The sequence below is a fragment of the Pristiophorus japonicus genome, chromosome 1, assembly GCF_044704955.1.
Source record: "Pristiophorus japonicus isolate sPriJap1 chromosome 1, sPriJap1.hap1, whole genome shotgun sequence".
In the NCBI taxonomy this organism is placed as follows: Eukaryota; Metazoa; Chordata; class Chondrichthyes; family Pristiophoridae; genus Pristiophorus; species Pristiophorus japonicus.
Window position 1 is genome coordinate 229,801,229 of NC_091977.1, and position 12,083 is coordinate 229,813,311.

General features: G+C 52.3%; 1 protein-coding gene across 1 annotated transcript in view; it reads right to left on the reverse strand.

The window, feature by feature from the left end:
- smu1a (SMU1 DNA replication regulator and spliceosomal factor a) overlaps positions 1-12,083 on the reverse strand; it is a 36,528-nt gene that overhangs the window by 8,052 nt on the left and 16,393 nt on the right. The window contains exons 5-7 of the mRNA XM_070887748.1: positions 3,885-4,013; positions 3,351-3,470; positions 926-1,042 (exon numbers count right to left, since the gene is read on the reverse strand). Coding sequence (XP_070743849.1) covers positions 926-1,042; positions 3,351-3,470; positions 3,885-4,013 — 366 coding nt within the window. The remainder of the gene's footprint in view (positions 1-925; positions 1,043-3,350; positions 3,471-3,884; positions 4,014-12,083) is intronic.

Below are 12,083 nucleotides of genomic sequence, written 5' to 3' on the forward strand. Positions count from 1 at the left end.
AGCAGTCAGCACAAGGACATTTTCATTGTCTTCCAACAGTCCACAGAAATCAGCAACTTGCACAAGGTTAATTCTGTTGATCTCGTCACTTAACCCTAGTTCCTTCTAATCACAGGCTTCAGATCACCAAGATCACTTAATCTGAAATCCATCATAGAGATCAAATGATAAGGGAGCTGTGGGACGGAATTTATACAATCTATTGCTGATAATTTAAAGTTATTCTTGGATGCTGAAAATTCTAATTATCCACCAATTTAAATAACAAAGGTGGCAATTTAGTGCTGTAAAAATTTGAATGAAGCAGCTTTTAACAAATAGGTACAGACTGTATGCTGATCCAAGTCACAAGTGCAGTAACAGAAGCACCACAGGTAGGACATGGTTATATCTCATATTTCCTCATTGTATACATTTATTAAATCTGCACTTTACATGTTATATTAATTACACAAAATCACATATATATTAGAATGTACAGCACAGAAACAGACCAGTCAGCCCAACTGGTCTGTGCCAGTATTTATGCTCTACACGAGCCTCCTCCCACCCCTCTTCATCTAAACTGATCTGCATAACTCTTCGATTCATTTCTCCCTCATATGTTTCTCTAACTTCCCCTTAAATGCACCTACTGTGGTAGCGAGTTCAACATTCTAATCACTCTCTTACTTGTCTAAATATTAATATACACAACACTAATGGAAGGATTGCTTGTCATGTGTTTTTTTTTGCCTCAGATCCAATTGTTTTTACTACTATGACTATCTCCATGAAATACAAAATTACTGCATTTGAGATGGCCTCAAATGTAATGAAATATCACTGTTGCAAGTGAATTAATACAGTCAATTCAAAAAGAAAAACACACCACCGTTGCAAGCTTTACATTTTCGTAAAACCTTTTCTCAATTTAGCTACCCACCTTAATCTTTCCGTCCTGTGCTCCTGTTGCCAACATTTCAGTGTCGCGACTGAAACACATACAAAGGACTGCATCATCCATCATCATGAAGTTGTCTTGTGCCTGGTACTTCAAATCCTAGAAAGCGGCATTAGGAGAGTTAAGAAAAGGATTAAGTACCCATCACTGAAATGGGCTGTGTTAATACAATAGCTACACATACACCCACTAAACAGCCATACTTGCAAAGTTTTACTGATGAGATCAAACAAATCAAGTCAGGCAGACCTCTACTAGTTATGCTATCGCCCACCACGTCTATTGACAAAACAGCTAATGGGAAAGAGTTAATCAGCTAACAATTCAGAATATTTTAATATATACTCCAATCAAACCAAATTGTACACTTAACCTTGTGATATAGTAGTCATCTTATTATAATCATTATCAGAACTGGGTTTTTTGCTTTTTGTGGTATACATCAAGGATCTAGATTTGAATATAGGGGGTATGATTAAGATGACACTAAAATTGGCTGTGTGGTTGAAGAGGAGGAAAGTCATAGACTGCAGGAGGATATCAATCTACTGGTCAGGTGGGCAGAACAGTGGCAAATGGAATTTAATTCGGAAAAGTGTGAGGTAATGCACTTGGGGAGGGCTAATAAGGAAAGGGTATACACATTAAATGGTAGGCCAGTTAAAAGTGTAGATGAACAAAGGGACCTTGGAGTGCTTGTCCACAGATCCCTGAAAGTAGGCCAGGTGCATAAGATGGTTAAGAAGGCATATGGAATGGTTGTCTTTATTGGCCGAGGCATAGTATACAAGAGCAGGGAGGTTATGATTAAATTGTATATTACCCTGGTTAGGCCACTGCTGGAATACTGCGTGCATTTCTGGTCGCCGTATTATAGGAAGGACGCGATTGCACTGAAGAGGATGCAGAGGAGATTTACGAGGATGCTGCCTGGAATGGAGAATCTTGCCTATGAGAACAGAGTGGATAGGCTGGGTTTGTTCTCCTTGGAACAGAGGAGGCTGAGGAGAGACCTCATTGAGGTGTACAAAAATGTTGACGGGCCTGGATATATGGATAGCAAGGGCCTATTTCCCTTGGTGGAGGGGTCAATTACGAAGGGGCATAGGTTTAAGGTTTAAGGTTTAGAGGGGATTTGAGGGGAAGCTTCTTCACACAGAAGGTTGTGGGGGTCTGGAACTCACTGCCTGGAAAGGTGGTAGAGGCAGAAACCCACACCGCATTTAAAAGGTGCTTGGATGGGCCGTAACCTGCAGGGTTACAGACCTAGAGCTGGTAAGTGGGATTAGACTTGATAACCTCTTGTTGGTTGGTGTAGATACGATGGTAAGGACTTCAAGGACTCTAATACGGCCAGAGTATGGGTCGGAGAGGAATTTTCTCAGATTTTTCCCCCCAATTGGCCTGCGTTTTTATCTGTTTTTTTGTCTCTCCCAGAAGATCGTGGGGTGGTGTAAAATGTTGTGACACATGGGGTGTCACAGTTGTGTGGGCGGACTGGTTGGGCTGGATGCTCTTTACCTGTCCGCCATTGTTCATTATTCATAGGTTTATATGTAACCTTCAGGGCTGCTGACCGAGGGCCGTGCGGCTCTTTGTCGGCTGGCGCAGACACGATGGGCCGAAATGGCCTCCTTCTGCGCTGTAAATTTCTATGTTTCTATAAAATGAGATACAGTACGCTTTACTAATATTCCACAAATTACACTTTAATGATTAGATTTAATAAATACAGGTGAAATTGTATGCACAGAGATCTGCTTCACATGATTAACCAAAAAATGTACCCAATCAAAATGGAAAACTATTAATAGATTCTGTATATCCAGCCACATCTTCTAAAATCTTAACTTGGATAGTTATTTTGTATATTTTTGTTCAGCAGATACCGAATTGATTGATGTAGCATCAATGGAACACCCAGAGTTGTTTTAAAAGAAAGGGTTCTTCCTGATGTCCTTCTGCACACTAGAGTACTCAGTGTGCATGTTAAACCATTCAAAACCAGTGCTAAATTTACTGCAAGTGGAATTTAAAACATTTGCTCAAATTTTCTTACATCTGAATGTTAATTCCATATCAAAGCAAGAATCTTACCACCAGTACCTCTTCAAAAGAAATTAAAAATGTTAAAAAGAATTATGTTCAAATTAGTCATTCCTATATTTGTTTTTTTTTCATATTTCACCCGAGCCCCTAATAGCACTGAATGAACTGGCTGGGAAAAGCCACTGAATTCAACAGCACAGAAGAGCGAAATGGACATTACAATGCTGAAGCACCAGGAACAGCTAAAGGTTCATGATAATTACTTATAATGGCTTGATTCTCGAGAGGGACGGAGAAACTGTCTTTAAATTGCCATGTAGCAAGACATCACCCCCACCGCCCGCCCCCCTGAACTTACCTTTCTAATTTTGCCAGTGGTGAAGTTCCACACTTCAATAAAGCCATCCACGGAACCTGTAACCAGATACTGACCATCTGGAGAGAACCGAGCACACTCCACGTGGGACTTCTGACCAAACTGTTCAAAAATACAATATTGTTCAAATCATAAATAATATAAACTACATAAGTCTGAACTTTCCAATGAATTGTGTTATCCTTATGGCACCTAGTTGTTCTCTCTCTGGTGTTAAAGGTACTGAAATCCCTTTTCTTCCCTCCAAATTTTAAGGTTACATTTAAATAGAAGCTTGAAATTACTTGAAAAACATTATTTTTTCAAAATTTTCAAACATACTGCTTACCCAAACAGTTAATCTATCAATGATTCTTCAAGACTCCAGAACAAAACATGAGATCTTACTAGTTATTACATGGGTATTTGCATGAACGGCTTAATTAATGCTTTAGGACTTGGATTTCAGCTAGATCCTGTTTTGTAACGTGCCTACTGAGTACCTTGTGTTTCACTGAAGCTAATTAAAACATTTACCTTGATGTGCCTGCTGAGTTGAGTGGGGAATTTCTCCTCTTCTACATCTTTCACGGCTGCTTTACCTCTGAACAAGTCAATTGTCATACCTGGAGGCAGTAGGCCCTGATGCTGCTGCCATTTTAATGCCTGGAGCAACCAAAGAAATAATTTAGAAAGCGGTTAACATTTTAACACATTTAAAATGACTTAAATATATACAATATATTGTCATGAATGGTTTCCATTCTTGATTAATATTATCGTCTAGGTTTTCCAATCATACTGACTGTAACCCCTCTATTTTAAATGGGTTATTGTTGACATTACAACAGGAATACCTAGGTCAATATTTTTTACGTAGCTTTAATTTAACAATCTGCAACATAAAAATGATTTTCTGCAATGCAGTGGGGCCGAAATTCATTGATATACCGCCCACTAACCGCCCAAAAACACAAGTATCGTCAAAAAACAGGTTCACACCGCCAGCATACGGCCCAGCGGAAATTTATCAGATATATACCGCCGGGTGGTATGCACACCGCCAACATATGCAAAATTCATGATATACCGCCGGAACTGCATACCGTCCTGGAGATTTTAAGTGGATCTTAAGTGGGCAATATGTACACAGAGCTTACAGGTTTGTTTGATATTACACAGATCTTTATAGTTCTCCACAGTTTGATGTCTTTTTAAATGGACTGTAGTATTTTCTAGTGTTGGGCAATAATATAAATGGTCCAATAAAGCCTTATTTAATCCTTTATTAATGAACGATAATAAAATCTCTCTCACCTCACCCCCCCAGTCCCTCTCTATCTCTCTCACCAACCCCACAGCGATCCCCCCCCGCCATCCCAATGATCTCGCCCTACCCTCACAGCGATCCCCTCCACCCCCATAGCAATATCTCTCCCCCACCCCCACAACGATCACTCCCTCTTCCCCCCCACCCCACCGCCATCCCCACAGTGATCTCTCTCTTTCTCCCTCTCCGCCCGCACCCCTCCACCACAGCGATCTCTCTCTTCTTTCCCCCCACCACAGCGATCTCTCTCTTCCCTCTCCCCCCACAGCGATCAATTCCCCACTCCCCCCCCCCCCCTCGCCACAGCAACCTCTCTCCCCCACCCACACCACAGCAATCTCTCCCCCCCACACCACAGCAATCTCTCTCTCCACCCCCCACGCCCCCAACACACAACAATCTCTCTTTCCCCCCCCCCACCACAGCAATCTCTTTCCCCCCCCCCCCCCACCACAGCAATCTCTCTTTCCCCCCCCCCACACCACACAGCAATCTCTCTCTCCTCCCCGCCCCCCCAACTCACAGCAATCTCTCCCACCCGCCCCACCACAGCAATCTCTCTTTCCCCCCCACACCACACAGCAATCTCTCTCTCCCCCCCAACACACAGCAATCTCTCCCCCCCACACAGCAATCTCTCCCCTCACCCCCCACCACAGCAATCTCTCTTTCCCCCCCACACAGCAATCTCTCTCTCTCCCCCGCCTCCCCCAACACACAGCAATCTCTCCCCCCACCACAGCAATCTCTCCCCCCCCCACCCCAGCAATCTCTCTCCCCCCCCCCCAACACACAGCAATCTCTCCCCCTCACCCCCCACCACAGCAATCTCTCTTTCCCCCCCACACCACACAGCAATCTCTCTCCCCCCCAACACACAGCAATCTCTCCCCTCACCCCCCACCACAGCAATCTCTCTTTCCCCCCCACACCACACAGCAATCTCTCTCTCTCCCCCGCCCCCCCCAACACACAGCAATCTCTCCCCCCCCACCCCCCATCACAGCAATCTCTCCCCCTCACCCCCACCACAGCAATCTCTCTTTCCCCCCCACACCACACAGCAATCTCTCTCCCCCCCCGCCCCCCCCAACACACAGCAATCTCTCCCCCCCGCCCCACCACAGCAATCTCTCTCCCCCCCCCACACCACACAGCAATCTCTCTCCCCCCCCCCCGCCCCCCCAACACACAGCAATCTCTCTCCCCCCCAACACAGCAATCTCTCCCCCCCCACCCCAGCAATCTCTCTTTCCCCCCCCCACACCACACAGCAATCTCTCTCCCCCCCGCCCACCCCCACCCCCCCCCCCCACACAGCAATCTCTCTCTCCTCCCCCCCCCCCAACACACAGCAATCTCTCTCCCCCCCAACACAGCAATCTCTCCCCCCCACCCCAGCAATCTCTCTTCCCCCCCGCCCCACCACAGCAATCTCTCTCTCCCCACCCCGCCCCCCCCCCCCAACACACAGCAATCTCTCCCACCCCCGCCCCACACCACACAGCAATCTCTCTCTCCTCCCCCCCCCCCGCCACACAGCAATCTCTTTCCCCCCCCCCACCCCAGCAATCTCTCTTCCCCCCCGCCCCACCACAGCAATCTCTCTTCCCCCCCGGCTGCACCCCCCCACCAGCAAGCTCTCTCGCTCCTCCACCCCCCCACCCCCGGCAATCTCTCTCTCTTCCCTCCGCCACCTGACAGAGCGATCATTCTCTTTTCCAACCTCCACAACGATCTCTCTCCCCGCCACTGCCCCCCCGCCCAACAGCGATTTCTCTCTTTCTTCTTCCCCCCCCCCAACCCACAGCGATCTCTTCTCCCCCTCCCCCTGCGATCTCTGCCTCACCCCACAGCGATCTCTCCTACCCCAACAACGATCTCTGTCCCCCCCCCACAGCGATTTTGCCCCCCACTCTGCATCGAGCTCCCCTCCACCCCCACAGCTGCCTCCCGACCCCCACAGCGATCCTCCACCACGATCTCCACCATCCCCACAGTGATCACCCCACCCCCTCACCCCAACAATCTCCCCTCCCCACAGTGATCTCTCTCCCTCCCGCCAACAATCTCCCTCTCTCTCTCTCCCCTCGCCCCCTCCCCACAGCGATCTCTTCTCCTCCTCCCCCCTCCCCCCACAGTGATCTCTTCTTCTCCCCCACCCCCCACAGTGATCTCTTCTTCCCCCCTACTCCCAACAGCGATCTCTTCTCCTCCTCCCCCCGACAGCAATCTCTCTCTCTTTCCTCATCCCCCCGCGATCTCTCTCTTGGCCCCCCCCCCACAAAGCGATCTCTTCTTCCCCGCCCCCCCACTCCACAGCGATCTCCCCCCCCCACCCCCACAGCGGCGATCTCCCCCCCACCCCCACAGCGGCGATCTCCCCCCCCACCCCCACAGCGGCGATCTCACCCCCCAACCCCCACAGCGATCTCACCCCCCACGGCGATCTCACCCCACCAACCCCCACCGCGATCTCACCCCCCCCTCCCCCACCGCGATCTCACCCCCCTCCCCCACCGCGATCTCACCCCCCTCCCCCACCGCGATCTCACCCCCCTCCCCCACCGCGATCTCACCCCCCTCCCCCACCGCGATCTCACCCCCCTCCCCCACCGCGATCTCACCCCCCTCCCCCACCGCGATCTCACCCCCCTCCCCCACCGCGATCTCACCCCCCACCCCCACCGCGATCTCACCCCCCACCCCCACCGCGATCTCACCCCCCACCCCCACCGCGATCTCACCCCCCACCCCCACCGCGATCTCACCCCCCACCCCCACCGCGATCTCACCCCCCACCCCGATCTCACCCCCCACCCCCACCGCGATCTCACCCCCCACCCCCACCGCGATCTCACCCCCCACCCCCACCGCGATCTCACCCCCCACCCCCACCGCGATCTCACCCCCCACCCCCACCGCGATCTCACCCCCCACCCCCACCGCGATCTCACCCCCCACCCCCACCGCGATCTCACCCCCCACCCCCACCGCGATCTCACCCCCCACCCCCACCGCGATCTCACCCCCCACCCCCACCGCGATCTCACCCCCCACCCCCACCGCGATCTCACCCCCCACCCCCACCGCGATCTCACCCCCCACCCCCACCGCGATCTCACCCCCCACCCCCACCGCGATCTCACCCCCCACCCCCACCGCGATCTCACCCCCCACCCCCACCGCGATCTCACCCCCCACCCCCACCGCGATCTCACCCCCCACCCCCACCGCGATCTCACCCCCCACCCCCACCGCGATCTCACCCCCCACCCCCACCGCGATCTCACCCCCCACCCCCACCGCGATCTCACCCCCCACCCCCACCGCGATCTCACCCCCCACCCCCACCGCGATCTCACCCCCCACCCCCACCGCGATCTCACCCCCCACCCCCACCGCGATCTCACCCCCCACCCCCACCGCGATCTCACCCCCCACCCCCACCGCGATCTCACCCCCCACCCCCACCGCGATCTCACCCCCCACCCCCACCGCGATCTCACCCCCCACCCCCACCGCGATCTCACCCCCCACCCCCACCGCGATCTCACCCCCCACCCCCACCGCGATCTCACCCCCCACCCCCACCGCGATCTCACCCCCCACCCCCACCGCGATCTCACCCCCCACCCCCACCGCGATCTCACCCCCCACCCCCACCGCGATCTCACCCCCCACCCCCACCGCGATCTCACCCCCCACCCCCACCGCGATCTCACCCCCCACCCCCACCGCGATCTCACCCCCCACCCCCACCGCGATCTCACCCCCCACCCCCACCGCGATCGCACCCCCCACCCCCACCGCGATCGCACCCCCCACCCCCACCGCGATCGCACCCCCCCCACCCCCACCGCGATCGCACCCCCCCACCCCCACCGCGATCGCACCCCCCCACCCCCACCGCGATCGCATCCCCCCACCCCCACCGCGATCGCACCCCCCACCCCCACCGCGATCGCACCCCCCCACCCCCACCGCGATCGCACCCCCCCACCCCCACCGCGATCGCACCCCCCCACCCCCACCGCGATCTCACCCCCCCACCCCCACCGCGATCTCACCCCCCCACCCCCACCGCGATCTCACCCCCCACCCCCACCGCGATCTCACCCCCCACCCCCACAGCGGCGATCTCCCCCCCACACCCCCACAGCGGCGATCTCCCCCCCCACCCCCACAGCGATCTCATCACCCACCCCCACAGCGATCTCATCACCCACCCCCACAGCGATCTCATCCCCCACCCCCACAGCGATCTCACCCCCCCACCCCCACAGCGATCTCACCCCCCACCCCCACAGCGATCTCACCCCCCACCCCCACAGCGATCTCACCCCCCCACCCCCACAGCGATCTCACCCCCCCACCCCCACCGCGATCTCTTCTTCTCCTCCCCCCGACAGCAATCTGCTCTCCCACCTCCAGCGATCTCACCCCCCCCACCCCCACAGCGATCTTACCCCCCCACCGCGATCTCACTCCCCACCCCCACCGCGATCTCATCCCCACCGCGATCTTTTCTCCTCCTCCCCCCGACAGCAATCTGCTCTCCCACCTCCAGCGATCTCCCCCACCACCCCCACAGCGATCTCACCCCCACGCAGCGATCACCCCCACAGTGATCTCCCCCCCCCCCCACCCCAACGATCTCCCCCCTCACCATCAGTGATCTCCCGCCACCCCCACCGAACACCCACAGTGCTCTCCCCACCCCGACAATCTCCCACCCCCCCCAACCCCGACAATCTCCCGCCCCCCCCACCCAGACAATCTCCCGCCTCCCCCACCCCGACAATCTCCTGCCCCTCCCATCCCAACAATCAACCCCCCACCATCCCCACAGCGATCTCCACTCCCCCACCTCCACAGCGATCCGTCCCCCCCATCCCAACAGCAATCCCACCCCCACAGCAATCTCTCTTTCTCCCCCTCCCCCACAGCGATCTCACTCTCTTCCCCCACAGCGATCTATTCCCCCCCGGCACAGTGATCTGTTCCCCCCCATACAGCAATCTCCCCCACGCCCCCCACCCCAACGATCTCCCCCCCCCCCCCCAGTAATCTCTCTCTCTCCCACTCCCCCCACAGCGATCTCTCTCCCACCTGCCCCCCCAATCTCTGTCTCTCCCACCCACCCACAGCGATCTCTCTGCTCACCCTCCCCCCACCCCCCCTCCCCGCAGCGATCTCAGGCTGGCAGTCTCTGGCCTCTCGTCGGTGCGTCTCGGGTGGGGGTGGGGAGGGGTGCAGAGCTTGACAGCTGCATGCGCACAACTTGCGAGCCGAAGATTCCCAAATCAAAAGGCCGCACACCGCCCGCTGCTCTCCGCTCCGGTTACAGCTGAGAAAAGCGGTACTGGGCGGTAAAAAATGACGCACCACCTGGGGACCACCGAAAAACGGGCAAAACTTGTGTTTCACCAATTTTGGCCCCTGTAATTCTCTCTACTCAAATGAAGCTGAATGTTTAGCTCTTAGAACTTTTATTACTACAAAAGTTAAAAGATAACCGACTGGCATATCACAATGGAAATTGCTTATTCTTTGTGCATGTAACATGGAACAGGAGGAGGCTCCTCGAGCATATTCCGCCATTCAATTAGATCAATGGCTGATCTGTATCTTAACTCCAACTACCCACCTTGATTCTGTAAACCTTAACACTCTTGCCTAACAAAAATGTGCCAATCTCACTTCAAACTCCCTGTACCAAAATCTCTCAACTGCTCATTCCACAAGGCCTCATCTAGAGTATTGTGTCCAATTCTGGGCACCACACTTTAGGATGGAGCTGAAGGTTTTGGAGAAGGTACAGAAGAGTTTTACTACAATGGTTTCAGCGATGGGGGAATACAATTAAAGATAAGGGAAAATATGAAGAGATTAGGAGAGAAGTCAAAAAAAATTAGGAAGGCAAAGAAGAACTATGAACTTAAATGAACAAGGGACAAACAAAATAGAGTAAAATATTTTACAGGCACATCAATAAAAAAAAAGGAAGGTCGGGATAGGAATAGGGCCACTAAGGGATGGACAGGATAACACCACAGGCAGTAATAGAGAGATGGCAGAAATATTAAATAATTGTTTTGCCTCAGTATTTACCAGGGAGATAGAACAGATGGACATGACATTGGACCATGAGTTTGTAATGAAATAACTGCATTTAAAATAAAAAGAGGAGTGCAGGAACAGAGGGACCTGGAGGTTCATGTGCATAGATCTATGAAGGTGGCAGGACATATTGAGAGAGTAGTTAGCAAAGTATATGAGTATTGAGTACAAAAGCAGGGATATTATGCTGAACCTTTATAAAGCTCTGGTTAGGCCACAACTGGAGTATTGCATCCAGTCCTGGTCACCACACTTTAGGAAGGGTGTGAAGGTCCTTGAGAGGGTGCAGAGGAGATTTACCAGAATGGTTCCAAGGATGAGGGATTTTAGCTACAAGGTAAGGTTGGATAAGCTGGTGTTGTTCTCCTTGGTGCAAAGGAGGTTGTGGGGAGATGTACAAGATTATGGCAGGATTAGATTAGATAAGAAAAGCTGTTCCCATTAGCTGACGGTACAAGGACTAGGAGACACAGATTTAATGTTTTGGGCAAGAGATACTGGGGAGATGCGAGGAAGAACTTTTTTTATGCAGCAAGTAGTAATGACCTGGAACTCGCTGCCTACGAGGGTGGTGAAAGCAGAAACGATCAATGATTTCAAAAGGAAATTAGATAGGCACTTAAGGGGAATAAACTTACAGGGCTATGGGGATAGAGCGGGGAAATGGAACTGACTGGATTGTTCTAGAGAGCCGGCATGGACTCAATGGGCCGAATAGCCTCCTTCCATGCCATAATGACTGACTATATATTAAATAAATTAATCAAACTCAAAGAGGAAAAAAATCCTGGTCTGAATGGATTACATCCGTGCATTTTTAAAGAATCTAGCGGAGAAATAGCAGAGGCATTACTACACATATTTAATAATTCACGAGAAAAAAATGTAGTGCCAGAGGACTGCAAGATAGCTAACATATACCTATATTTAAGAAGGGAGATAGAACATGTCCAGAAAACCATAGACCAGTCAGCTTAACATCGGCAGTAGGAAAAATAATGGCATCCCTACTAAAGGAGAAAATACAACATCTAAAAGCCATTATGAATAGTCAGCATGGATTTCAAAAGGGAAAGTCTTGCTTAACCAACCTCATTGAATTTTTTGAATAGGTAACAGAGACAATAGACAAGGGTAATGGAGTAGATGTAATTTATCTAGATTTTCAAAAGGCCTTTGATAAGGTACTAATAATTGACGAATGAACAAGATCAGAGAATGCGGAGTCAGGGGATAAGTAGCAGAATGGATAACTGGCTTCAAGACAGAAAGCAGAGAGATGG